Genomic DNA, 14,563 nt, shown 5'->3' with positions numbered 1-14,563 from the left:
GAGGCTGAGTTGAACTAGGGGTGGCCCAAGACCGGTTCAGATAATCGTCACTGGTGTTGGCCGTGAGCGGGAATCGAACCCGGGTCACCGGGTGCATAGTGCAGCACGCTAACCGCTACACTACCGCTCCCCCACTCATTCACACACACACACACTAATTCACTCTCACTCATTCACACACACATGAATTAACTCACACTAACTCTCATTCACACACACACACTAACTCACACTAACTCACACTGACTCACACTGACTCACACTCACACACACTCACACCTCACACACTAACTCACTCACACACTAACTCACACTCACACACACGTCATTTTTCAAAAAGTATTATTACGGTGTTATTGAGTGCAGTCATTGGTTACCAGCCTCTGAGATTGCATCTAACTTGACGAAAGCTCTGGCCTTGAACCAAGAATGGCAGGAGGAGAGGGGGGGGCTAAACGGGGCTCCCCGCGTCTCTAACAGCAGGCACTGACAATCAGTTCCCTAAACCATCGGAGACCACAGCCGTTTAAACGTTGAGGAAGGAAGCTTGCAGGAGGAATGGCTAAATAATGGATGCCGGAAGCCAACGCGATAACCACTGAGAACGTTGCGGCTAAAAAATATAGAAATATTTACATATAAATATTTATATGAAGGCGGAAAGTGCCGGAGTGTAATGTTTATCACAGGAGACTGGCAGTCTCGCAGTCACCAGTTCGGTTCTATCTCCCGCAGGGGCATTTGAAGCATTGAAGCACGGTGGCTAGGAGAGATGTTAACTACCCCGCCTGGTATACAGGTGGTCCTGGGTTCCATCCCGAGCCTGACGCCTGCTGTATATTTAGAGTTTGCGGTGTCTCTCTCTCATCATTACGGTGGCTAGGAGAGATCTTAACTACCCCGCCTGGTATACAGGAGGTCGTGGGTTCCATCCTGAGCCTGACGCCTGCTGTATATTTGGAGTTTGCGGTGTCTCTCTCTCATCATTACGGTGGCTAGGAGAGATCTTAACTACCCCGCCTGGTATACAGGAGGTCGTGGGTTCTATCCCGAGCCTGACGCCTGCGGTATATTTAGAGTTTGCGGTGTCTCTCTCTCATCATTACGGTGGCTAGGAGAGATGTTAACTACCCCGCCTGGTATACAGGTGGTCGTGGGTTCTATCCCGAGCCTGACGCCTGCTGTATATTTAGAGTTTGCGGTGTCTCTCTCTCATCATTACGGTGGCTAGGAGAGATCTTAACTACCCCGCCTGGTATACAGGAGGTCGTGGGTTCTATCCCGAGCCTGACGCCTGCGGTATATTTGGAGTTTGTGTGTGCGCTCTCTCTTTCCCTCCCCGTGGTGGCGTGGATCTTTCTCCGGGTCTTCTCTTTTTTTTTCCTTCCACGTTTAGAAACATGTGTTTAGACTCAAGGGTATTTGGCTGCTATAAACGTCCACGTGATAAGCCACTTCATTGAGCTTTCATTTGTGGCCAAGTCGCTTGTTAAAAAAACATATATATGTAGCTCATTGGGGCCTTGCCTGGTAAAACAAAAAGTTTTAAAATAGTTTATCTTAAATCCCCCCCCCGAGAGCCTCCGTCCACTCGGCAGTATAATTGGGTTCCACCACGGTCAGTCGATCTCACGCGGTGGGGGTAGAGAGTTGGGAACTCCCACCTCTGCCAGGACATCCAGCTGGCGCGGACAAGTAGGCCAAGTGCCCTCTAGATGCGGTTTTTCGAGAGCTGCCACTAGCGGAGGAGGCGCTCATGTCAGCAGTCGTGGGAGCAAGCAGTTGCAGGGCTGCACCTTTACCTGACAAAGCAGGCTCCGGATCGCACGCGTGAGAGGTTGCACGCGACGCGTGTTTTTACATGCCGCTATTTAACGACTTGTATCGATTCTGAAGCCCACGGTACATGCATAGAATCATGTAAGAATCATAGTTTGTCCGATTTAGAACAGATTAACGTCGCTCTGTGCCCCCACCGCCCCCCACGACACAGGAGGCGCTACCGTTCACTGCCGTGTGAAAGAACGAGGGAGTGATTTGTGAATCGAATCCTGAGCCCCGAATCGATTTGCTGGAGGTGGCGAATTGTTCTGCTCCTCTTTGTAATTTCTTTCCCCGACTCTATCCCCATTGCTGCTCTCGGCGTCACGTCACGATACGAATGATCCGTGCGGATGTCTCGCACGACAGCGCGACGACCCGTTACATCGCGTTGGAGAACAGCCTCGTGGAAGTGGATGTGGCAGAGCCACCTCCGAGATCCCTTCTTCAAGAGAGCTGCCGGTTCACCGCACGGCAGCGAGCGGCACTTTCCCACTCGCCCTGCCACTGAGCGTGATGTTCATCACGTGACAGTCAAACCGATAACTTTGAACTCGCAAGAGCTGGAGTGTTGGCAAATTAAGTGCCGTCGTGAGTGACTGGGCCGAGGACCATCGGCACTAGAGAATCTATACTCTTTAGCGTTAAGACAGAAGCTTGTGTTGCCTCCGAAACGTCGTGATTCAATTTAGTTGTTTTCTTTAATTTATTTTTTTACCTACGTGACTTTACCGAAAAAACCAAAGAGTATGAATCCTTGCAGTCACAAAAGCTTCAAATCTAGAACTTGAGGAACCGAGTTTCATCGCAGCCTGGATTCCAACCCATGCCGCTCGGCAGTGTCAGGCTCAGGGCCCCGACCTCCGAGTCACCAGGTCACGTGAATGTTCCACTCTCTCAAGTTTCAGTTCATAATTAAGTAGGAATAACTCAACCGATTGGAATCCAAACGGGCCTGCGTTTAGCCGTAAAAAAATACGGCAGTTTCCTGTATTACAAAACGGAGTCGTAGCTTTTTGTTTCTGCAATAGCCTGCTGCTGGCGTCGTGCAGCCCGAATGAGTTGTGTTGCTTCCACAGCGGTGGGTGGAGAGGTGCTGCTTTCAAAATATAGGTGTTTGGGTCAGATCGCGTTATTTATAAATGTGTCGTAACCCTCCACCACCCAACACGGCCAAACAGTAAAACATGTGTCACGTTTTCAAAGGACAAATTAATTGACTTCTTTAGCCCACCGGTGTGCTGAAGAGAGGATCAACAGCATTTTAAATTTGAGTAGTACGACGTTTCGCTGATACAATCAGCTTCATCCGGCAAGAATGGTGAAGCTCTCCTGTTAAGACCGGAAGCAACAGGAGAGCTTCACCATTCTTGCCCGATGAAGCTGATTGTAATTATCAGCGAAACGTCGTACAACTCAAATTTAAAATGCTGTTGATCCTCTCTTCAGCACACCGGTGGGCTAAAGAAGTGAATTATTTTGTCCTTTGAAAACGTGACACATTTTTTACTGTTTGGCCGTGTCGGGTGGTGGAGGGTTACGACACATTTATAAATAACGCGATCTGACCCAAAAACCTATATTATGAATAATATTGGTCGCGAAAGCCTACGTGTTAAGGTGCTGCTTTACAGTGTAAACGGTGCGGCACTCTAGACTTGCGCACCAGAGGTCGACGGCTCGACTCCATCTCCCGGCGTGGCGATCGAAACAACAACGATGGTGCGAGTTCCTTAAAATCTCTCCCAACCGCCCTCGGTCCGCACAGCAGCGTGAATGGGTTCAACCAGGTCTCGTGCGGTGAGGGTAAAGTGTGGGCAACAACCTCGTCTTACACAAGACGTCTGGTAAGACAGAGAAAGAGAGAGACTGGGAGAGAGAGAAACAAACAGGGAGACACGAGTGAGAGAGGGGGACAGAGTCGGGTGAGAGCGAGGAAGCCCGGATACAGAGACAGACGAGGCAACGCAAGAGAGGGGGAGAGACAAGGCGAGATAGAAAGACAGCCATGGCAGCAACTGGGAGTTCACTTTTAATATCGCGAAAGTCGCACAGCCTGGGTGCGATTCTTAAACGTTACAAATTAGCTAACAGAAGAGTGTAGCCTGACACTCGTAACTACACACGAATCCACAACCTCCAACTAAGAGCCATTGTTGGCAACAGAATTTACACTGCGGATAAGTGGCGGCGATAACTAATTAGTTGAGAGACAACGTCCGTCACGCTGGACACGAACAAGCTAAATAAATTAACGCTGCGCTTAACTCTAATAACCATTCACTTGACATGGCACGATCACATTACGGGTACACGCACACACGAAGCTATGAACTGCTCTGGATTTAAAATAGAAATGTTCCAAGCCCATGGCTTTTGTTAACGCAGGAATGTACCACTATCATACTGGCCCCACGGTGGGGGGTCAGATAACATAAACCACCTGCCATATGTGGAATATGGAACACTCCACTCGATACTGTGATTCAATGGAGCTGTCGTGGTGTGATTAATGGCTAGCGCATTGGATCGCTGCCAGCGGTGCGACGGGTTACGCACGCCGGGCTTGCGATCCAGAGTTCGCCGGCTCGATTCAATCTTCCGGCAGGGCAGTTCAAAGAATTCGGCAAGTTTCATAAATAATCCACCACCAACCGCCTGTGTCCACCCAGTCGGTATAAAGGGGAGCACCACGGTTAGTCGGTCAGTCGGCAGGTCGCGTGCATTGGGGTCAAGTGTGGGTGCGTCCAGATCTTCCATCACGTCCGGTCACCAGAGAAGAGTAGACAAAGGCCACTTCAGGCAGCAGTGGTGTGAGTGAGCCATTGGAGGCTTGTGCCTTTAACTGCCCACCGATTGGACGGTTTGAAAGCCGGGCGGTGAAGTTTTACGTCACAACCCACCACGCTTTCAGCTGGGTTTTATATCAATTTGTTTGAATTATTTAATCGCAAAAAGTGCCATGGATTTGAATAAAAGTTAGGTTTGATGACCGATACTTATATACGCACGCGCATCTCTTGCGATGTCGTTGAACTGCGTATAATTTTGAACGCAGGCGATTGAGTTTTTAACTCGAAGCAAGCCACGAGCGACTTCTTTTTCTTTTCCGGACACGTCGGGAGATAAGGCGATGGACGGACGGTGGCCAAGAATAAAAAAAAAACAGAGCGGCAGCCAAGAAAAGGAATGCGCGCCGGAGAAATCACGTCATCATCGAGGAGATGGAGCGATGAAATCAGCTCCTGGATAAGCAGGTGCCCTGCGGATTGTTGGATCGAAGCACCGTGAGAGGAGGTGGTGGATTGGGTAGGCCTTCATTCAGCAGTGGATTGATAACGGATAAATAATGATGACACATTTCACGTAGTCACAAATGTTATACCACGAGTATAAGGAGCGGTGGCGCAGCGGTTAGCGCACTATGCTATCAACCCGTTGGAAAGTGATATCTGAACCGGTCCTGGGCCTCACCCCTGTTAACCAACCCCCAATGACCAAGGTGGTGAAGTATGGTCAAACTACCCGCGTGACTGACACGACTTGGGGGGGCTTCATCCAGCAATGACCTGAGAGAGGGCGATGTAACCAGGAAGGATATTGTAAAACAATCCATTAATCACGGCACACAAAGCCTATCGTGCCTATTAAAGATAAACATTTCTCGTTTGGAAAATGTGCTACTCATATCATTAATTATTTACCCGTGAAAGCCTGAGTCCGAAGAATTTTTTTCAGGAGCGTCCTGCTGCTACACGGGGATGTTTGGCCATCACCAATGGACATTGTGCGGCGTGTGATAATTGTTTTTTTACCCTTCTATCTGGCAACAAAACTGACACCTTTTTTTTTACAAGGAGTCATGTTTGCATAGACCACAATGCCTGCAGTCATAATGCAAACAAAAAACATAACTCTGATAATGTATGCACCGTCCTTGAAGTTGATTGGTCCACACCCGAGACAGCTTTCCTTAGAGCCTAGTCTCACATGGGTTGGACCAGATGACGCCAAAAGGCGCACAACTCAAAGACAATGCACCATCAGAGTATGAGAGCTCGGGGTAAGCATTTACACCATTGGTACCTCATTTGCCAGTAAAAAAATATGATAATTGTTTTTTTACCCTTTTATCTGGCAACAAAACTGGCACCTTTTTCTATGATGGTGCAATTGTCTTTGAGTTGTGCATTGTCTTTGAGTTGTGCGCCTTTTGGCGTTATCTGGTCCAACCCATGTGAGACTAGGCTCTAAGGAAAGCTGTCTCGGGTGTGGACCAATCAACTTCAAGGACTGTGCATACATTATCAGAGTTATGTTTTTTGTTTGCATTATGACTGCAGACATTGTGGTCTATGCAAACATGACTCCTTGTAAAAAAGGTGTCAGTTTTGTTGCCAGATAGAAGGGTAAAAAACCAATTATCATATTTTTTTACCGGAAAATGAGGTTCCAATGATTGTGTGCGTGTGTTTATAGCTATGGGCGGGGGGGGGGGGCATACAGACCACACACAAAGGAACCCGAGTGAGGAATCGAACCCAGAACTTTCTTGGTGTGATGCACAAGTATTACACTATACCATTGTTATCTTACCAGGTAAGGCCCACTGAACTACACAGCTCTTTTCGGAAGCGGCCTGCCGATCACAAACGATAGCTCAACAAAGTGGCTTATGATCACGTGGAAATTTATAGTGGCCAAGCACTCTGAACGCGTGCGTAGTGATGTCGATTGTAAATGGAAGGGAAACCACAGCGCCACCCGTGCCACCCAGACGCGTGGAGGGTTGCATTCCTTGGATTTACATTGAGAGACGGGGGGGGGGGGTGGGAAGAGGAACACGTGGATTTGAGAACGGACACAAATCAGAGACGTCACGTTGAGAGTTGAGAAAAGCAGGCGGGCTTGGCCAGGACCCGTGCCGTTAAGAGAGAGGGCGAGTTGGCCGATGGGCGAGACTCGTCAAGGAATGTCAGACAAAGGATGGGAGGGGGGGAGGGCGAAACCCATCTGAGAGGATCCCCACCACGCACGCGGAGCAATTAAATCGTCTCGGGCGCAGGTACCCGGTGGATTAGAAAAAAACGCAAGCAATGGCCTTCATCCAGCAGTGGATTGATCATGATTGACGACGACGAAGCTACTCAATAAATGAAATTCGCTCAAATTGTAAAAAAAAAATTGTAAAACAAACACAGCAGAGGAACAGCTGACGTAGGAGCAGATCTTTGTCCTGCTTCAGCAGTTCTCCCGCTGTTCGTCTCACCTGACGACGGCTGCTTGTGTTGCGACCGAAACGTCGTGATCTATTAACTTTCTACCTTTTTTCGATTTAAAGCTTTCGTGAACGCACGGATTCATCTTCTTGGTTCTTTCGGTAAAGTTACGTAGAAGCTGTCTTTCCGAAAGACCTGTTCTTCACCTGAGGACGGCCGCTTGCGTTGTGGCCGAAACGTCGTGAGAATTGTATTTTATTATGTAAAATTTTTATTATTTTATTATTTCCCTTCTACGTGACTTTACCGAAAGAACCAAGAAGATTAACTTTCTACCCACGTGACTTTACCGAAAGAACCAAAGAGTATGGAGATTCCTGCAGTCACGAAAGCTTCAAATCAAGATCGTACTTTCTATCCCGACTTCTCCTCGACGGAAACAGAGTGGCTGGCCGGCCGACTGACCGAATCATCGCGCGCACAAATGCGAGCATCGAGGCCTGGAAGAAAGTGCGACGTTGAGTTTTTGTTTTTCTGTTGCAATCGAACAGTTGGCAGCGGCGGGCGGGGGGGAGGGGGCAGATTACAATCTGGCCCAATCTGGCAACATTGGCCACCCTGGCAGTTGCACAGCACCAAGCCCAGAGATGTACACACTCGGGAGCTTGACCCCAAGGGGGGAGGTCAACCTCCTCGAACGTGCAGTAATAACCAGGGCAGCCTGCCGAATTCAAACCGCGAACCTCTGCTATCGAAACGCATCTAACTTCCGGAAAGCCTCCACACCTACACGTGGGAAATGAAGCAGACTTGAGTGGCCACTGAAACATTCAAACACACTCTCGACTCGGAGCTCTGCTTGGCATCCGAGGTCGCAGGAGATCTGCGTGAATTTTTTCGCGTGTTTACTTGGTCGTCCTTTCCGCACCCCCGGTTGGCACGTACGTTGGCGAAAGAGGTTCAACGTACGTAGATATGAAAGTGAAAATGCCCCGACGTGCCGAGGAGCTCCAATGAAGGCGAATGCTTTTTGCCAGCGCTGTTTTGACGTCGTGGATCGGGATGTGAATTGTCGAAAGTGTGGAGTTGAGTAGCGAGTCGTAGTCTGTGTGTGTGTGTATATATTGTGGGGAGTGGTGGTGCAGTGGTTGCGCGCTGCGCTACGAACCCGGCGACCAGACTCAGATTCCCGCTCACGGCCAACACCAGTGACGATTATCTGAACCGGTCCCGTGCCTCCCCTAGGTCGACTCAGCCTCAAATTAGTACCAAGGCAATATCGTTACTGGGGAGACAAAGGCGGCTGGGCATGGTGCTGGTCACCCACCCCCATCGCGTGCCATGCCGGCCTTCATAGAAGCTCACTAACAGCACTTGCGCCCACAGGGAGAAGTACACAGAAACTAGACAGAGAAAGCCGCCAGTGTTGAGAATCGAACCCAGGCCGTTCTTCCTGCGAGGAGCGAGCGTTACCACTCGTGCCACCCTGTCGCCAACACGAGTCCTGGTAGTCAGTGAGGCTCTTCGGGATATATGTACCACTAGCTTTACTACCCGGCTTCGCCCGAGACTTGCGTGACAGATGTGACGTCACCGCTCACTTGCCGTGCAAAATATATCCATTATTGGGCCCCCCCCCCCCCCCAAAATACAAAAGTCTATTTTTATACTTTTTGCATTGTGTACAGTTTGGAAACTGCCCACATGGCAACTTTCAAGTTTGTTGCATGTTGGCAAGTATGCTAAACATTTCGAACAGACACACATTCAAAAATGTCCCTTTTTTATAGATATAGATGTATGTTGAACATCTTTCACACCGCACGTAGCCAACCGTGCTAAACGGAGGTGCGGTGTAAAGACAACAAACTAAACACAAATAAGCACTTCTGAACAAATTCGTTTTCAATCCAGATAAAGACAAAGGCCATTATTGTAATTATCATCATCATCATCGTGACTTTGATGGCATTCTGCCGAGTGGAGCCTGATGCTATTTTCTACCCATCCCATGTGCTTCCCATCGTCGTGCGTCTTTACGAAAATGCTGGAATGTGTTCTGGACGCGTCCCATCCTTGTGACGTGCCATGGCGCTGCGCCCCACCAAGACGATCGTCCGTATCGCCTCCAATAACAGCCTGTCGGGGCAAGCGCTGTTAGCGCGTACCTGTGAGGTCGACACGGCATACGAGGGAGGTGGCGGCGTGGCAAACAGCACTGCACCCGGCCACCTTTGTCTCTCCCCCCACTGCTGATGTTTATACACTGTACCAGGTACTCACTTGAGGCTGAGTCCACCTAGGGGAGGCCCAGGACCGGTTCATATCATCGTCACCGGTGTTGGCGGCCATGAGCGGGAATTCAAGTTCGGTGGCTTGGTTCGTCGCAGTGTGCTAGCCCCGTTGCACTACGGCTCCCCAGTACCACGCACACACGTGGACAAACACACGTGGACAAACACGCGTGGACAAGCACACGTGGACAAGCACACGTGGACAAGCACACGTGGACAAACACACGTGGACAAGCACACGTGGACAAGCACACGTGGACAAGCACACGTGGACAAACACACGCGGACAAACACACGCGGACAAACACACGCGGACAAACACACGTGGACAAACACACATGGACAAACACGTGGACAAACACACATGGCGCTGTGCCCCGCACACGCAACGCCGCCACCACCGCCGACGCACTCGATCGATTAACCACGACGCCACGGCTCGTGCTCACAGCCTCTACCGGCCGCGGTGGCACGGGGCCATATCTCCGAGCATCCAATGGACGGAGCGATGGTTACGTAAAGGAGTCTTCCAAAGAGGGTAACCGCGAGATGGTATGGCGCCGTCTTCATGATTCTACATCGAGGTGGTTGTGCCGGACGATTGCGTCAGGATTAGCAGCGGAGTGGTGAATCATCACTGCTGGGATGATGCCTCCTCCTCCTTATTTGTGAATTGGAAAATGGGAGTCGTTACGATTTACGGCTGTTCGATTTACGACGACTATCCACATTTACGATGTTTATATAATAACGGCACCGTGAATCGATTCTACAGAAACTTGATTTAGGGCGCATCTTCCGACACGACTTCGAACGCATGTGAACAGAGTCTGTCTGGTTTCTGACGTGACTTTGGCATGGAGCTTTTGTTCTTCTCAAGTGGTTTTGTGGATGATTTTCACCGCTTAAACCCCGTTAAAATTCGGCTGATAAAAGGAAAAAAATAACACCGCCTCTACCGCCTACGGGACAACGGGCGTTCCGGCTTCACGACAATCCCATTTACGACGACGCGGGGTTTCCAGGAAGCGTTGTACCGTCGTGAAAACGGCGACCGCCCATAAGCCCCGAAGTTCCGTGGCCGAGTCCTGTGCGGTGACCGCAATCTCCGCACGCTGCCGGAGAGAGATTTACATTTTCCACTCGCGCATCTAGTACGGGCATCTGCTGCCGTGGTTTGTGAAGATGTGGTTTAGGGTTATAAGCTGGTAAAGGCTCTTGTGACGGCCATATTAGACCATAAGGGGATGCCTCTATAACGACCCGGCGAGGATTTTAGGGCCGAGTTGTTCTCCCCTTAAGCACCCTGGACGATTTACAGAGACCCTGGAGGGCAACCTTGTGTTGGGGGGCCCTGTTAGTACGTGCCGATCGCTTCACAGCGGCACATTAAATGTCCCCGCAATGTCACTCGCTAGAACAGGCCATTGTGCCGGGGTCACAGTCCATATTTAGCAAAATTCGAAAGAATTACACCTTAACTGGAATGAAACATAGCAACCATCACCCCTGCCCCCCCACCCCCCAACTAAGAAAACTTGGCAGAGCCTTCTGGAAAAAGATTCATGGGACTCGGAGAGCCTTTCCTGGGTAAACAAGCACAACAATGGTAATAATACGAGTAAAATAATACTCGCTTGCTGTTAAAACTCACAGTTGTTTTTGTTATGGGACCAAATTCGGCTAAGCGGTGTTACAGGTCCCTGTTAAGACTGTGAGTCGCCCCTATAGGAGCGTGACACTGGCACGGTCTTACAGGTCACATGGGGAGAGGAGGATGAGGAGCAGGTGGAAGAGGAGGATGAAGAGGAGGAGGAGGAAGAGGAGACTCACTGCCCCAGATGGGGACCTCCTGGCTCTCGCTCTTGGCCACGATGGAGGACATCCCCATGGTGACGGGGATGGCGTCGAAGTATGATGAGTGCGGCGCCACGGCAACGATGGGGGCCTCCTCCGTGGATGCCGGGCGGCCCTTCACCTTGACCCAGTGGAAGCCGCCCACGAACCACAGGCCCCGCATGATGCTGATGAGCGGGATGTCGAGCAGCCTGTTGACAACGGCCACACGGAGAGGGGGACTCAGAGAGCGTCGAGCGAACAAGAGCTTCGTCGCTCGTTGGGTTTCTACCAAGATAAAGCTCACGATTCTGTTACCGATGCAGGTGTTACAGGCTACGGAGATTCTCGGGTAGAGAGACAAACGAGTCGAGCCGATACAGGCGTTACAATGCGTATTGAGACATGTTGAACTTCTTTCGTACCGTACGTAGCCTACCTAATTAAACACAAAAAGCAGTTCTAAAGAAATTAGTTTTCAATCTAGATTTAAAAGTGCATTGCTCCAGTGGCTTCCAAATACTAGAAGGAAGAGCGTTCCAGACGGCCACAAAAGCGCACGATCCGTTGACCGTCTTTCTTCTACGGAGATACTGGGGTAGAGAGACACGGGTTGTACCGATACTGGTGTTACAGGCTACGGGTATCAGCACAGAGACAAAAGCCCACCCCTATAAGTGTTGACAGGCTTTTCGGTCAAGTGCTATTCGCGAGCACCTATGAATGCCGGCACAGCACATGAGGGGGTGATGTGACCAGCACCATGGCCGGCCGCCGTTGTTTCCCCAGGACTGATGTATACGAACTGCACCAGGTACTCATTCAAGGACGAGAATGATCTAGAGAAGGCGTCAGACCAATTCAGATATTCGTCACCAATATTGGCTGTGACCAGGAATCGAACTCTGGTCAGCGGGTTCGTAGCGTAGCGCACTAACCACTACACCACCGCTCCCCCACAGATAGACAAACACAAGCACATGAATACACATGCGCACAAACACACAAGCATCCCCTACCACTGAGCCATGCTATGAGTGAGCACCTACTGTGGCAGGCACGGTAGGTGTGTAACTGGGGTGCCACAGTGGCGAGATGTTAGCTCCCTTGCGTGGTATGCAGGAGGTCGTGGGTTCGATCCTGACCCTGACGCCCATATATTTGGAGTTTGCATGTCTCTCCTCGTGGTCGCGTGGATTTTGCTCCGGGTCTTCTGGTTTTTCCCTCTGCTTTTAGAATCATCACTCGTTTAAATTACTTGGCTGCTGCTATACATTTCCACGTGACAAGCCACTTCGATGAGCTATCATTTGTGGCCAGGTCGCTTCTGAAAAATAGCTACATAGCTCAGTGAGGCCTTAGCTGGTAAAATACAAATTGTTTAGGTTTAACTGGGGCGGCCGACAACACACGACAACAACAACCACCGCCGTTCACCACTAAGTGGCGGTGATGCCACTACAGTGTCTGTGCCAAGCTAGGTGCACTTTGAGGCCACGTGAAATGTCAAAGGCCCGCTGGCAGGAGGTCACGGAACAGACCCAGGTGCCATGAGTTGACTAACTGAGATGACTGACAGATGCTCCATCTGTGCACCCACTGTGTCAATTATACCGTTAATCCACCCGACGCTCCACTCATTGTTGTGAGCGTCGTTCATCTGCCCGATGTAGTTCCCCTGCCTTTCGACAACACACAAAAGACAAAGATCCCCCTTGTAGCCTTAACAGGCTGTTGAAGTAAATGCTATTAGCGAGCAGCGCCTATGAAGGCCGGCACATGACACGAGGGGGTGGTGGTCAACAACCATGTTGACACACCGCACCAGGTACTCATTAGAGGCCGAGTCGACCTAGGGGAAGCCCAGGACCGGTTCAGATAATACGTCAACTGTGTTGACCATGAGCGGGAGTCGAACCCGGGGTCGCCGGGATCGGAGCAACAGCGGTGCGCTAACCCCCGACGTCACATCGGAACGCGTGCTTTAAAAAAATAAAACGGCACGCCCGGGCAACATCAATCGATGCCGCATTAATATTATACAAGCAGGGCCTCTTAGTGCACGGGGGTCAATAAAGTAAGAGAGCTCCGTGGCTCTGCCCGGCCCTACGGAGGCTCAGAGCACTTAATAAGTCAGCTTTCATTAAAACACACACTCTCGTTAAATCACACGCACCCGACCTCGAAGAACAATTACACAGCCGGGCTTCCGGGGTACCTTGCATGAACCTAGGAGACAAAATAAAAAAAAACGTAATCCACCCGAGGATTAGCGGTGTCATTATTTACCCGTCCGCTCCACAGACCCTTAGCCCCCCATGTGCCCCCACCACCCACTCTTGAGATTCAATGAATTGTCACAATTCGAATGTTCAATCCAATGCTTAATAGCCCACATGCCAATCCACTGCCGGACCGAATGGCTCCCCCCATGCCGGGCTGGCTGGGTCATCTCGATTGCTTGCCCATACTTGGTCAATTGTAGATTTGAAGTTTTCGTGACTGCAAGGATCCATACTCTTTGGTTCTTTCGGTAAAGTCACGTAGGTGAAAATAAATAATAATAAGAATAAATAAATAAAAATAACATTTTATCTAAATGAAAACAACTAAATTAAATCACGACGTTTCGGAAGCAACACAAGCCTCCGTCATCAGGTGGGACAGCCACAGCAAGAAATAATTTGCTCCGGCAAATTGTGTTGCTTCCGAAACGTCGCGATTTAATTTAGTTATTTTCATTTTTATTTTTATTATTTTATTACGTTATTTTATTCTTATTTTATTATTATTTTCATTTTCACCTATGTGACTTTACCGAAAGAACCAAAGAGTATACATACTTGGTTAGCGCAGGGAGCAGTAAAACAAAATTGATTGCCGCACAGCGTTCCGCTGCAACACAACACAGTTTCGCAGCCGACAGAAAGTAATGCATGGCGGTCACCCATGTAAGCGCTGACCAGGCCCAAACCTGCTGAGCTTACAAGATCTGATGAGATTGGGCACATCTGATGGCGGGGGGTGGAGCGCACACGGTCTTGGGAACCGGTGAAGCATTCTTGGGAAAACCATGGCCATCTTCTTGGTTATTTCGGTAAAGTCACGTAGAATGGAAATAATAAAATAATAAAAAATAAAACATAATAAAATAATTCTCACGACGTTTCGGCCACAACGCAAGCAGCCGTCCTCAGGTGGAGAGCAGGTCTGTCGAGAAGACAGAGTCTGAATGACTCTGAGGACGGCTGCTTGCGTTGTGGCCGAAACGTCGTGAGAATTATTTTATTATGCTTTATTTTGATTATTTTATTATTTCCATTCTACGTGACTTTACCGAAAGAACCAAGAAGATGAATCCCTGCAGTCACGAAAGCTTTAAATCGAAATTTA

General features: G+C 49.6%; 1 protein-coding gene across 2 annotated transcripts in view; it reads right to left on the bottom strand.

Annotated features, from left to right (window-relative positions):
* Window positions 1-14,563, bottom strand: part of LOC144732335 (lysophosphatidylcholine acyltransferase 1-like) — a 58,474-nt gene that overhangs the window by 25,358 nt on the left and 18,553 nt on the right. Inside the window, exon 2 of one of the 2 annotated variants that reach the window (XM_078613814.1) lies at window positions 11,168-11,382. In XM_078613814.1, coding sequence (XP_078469940.1) covers window positions 11,168-11,382 — 215 coding nt within the window. Of the gene's footprint in view, window positions 1-10,371; window positions 10,841-11,167; window positions 11,383-14,563 lie in introns of those variants that run through there. The other variant, XM_078613813.1, reaches the window with a different exon arrangement.

This window comes from Lampetra planeri, chromosome 42 (genome assembly GCF_965212315.1).
Source record: "Lampetra planeri chromosome 42, kcLamPlan1.2.h2, whole genome shotgun sequence".
Lineage (NCBI taxonomy): Eukaryota > Metazoa > Chordata > Hyperoartia > Petromyzontiformes > Petromyzontidae > Lampetra > Lampetra planeri.
The sequence above is the reverse complement of the archived record's forward strand: the minus strand, read 5'-3'. Positions and strand labels throughout refer to the sequence as shown.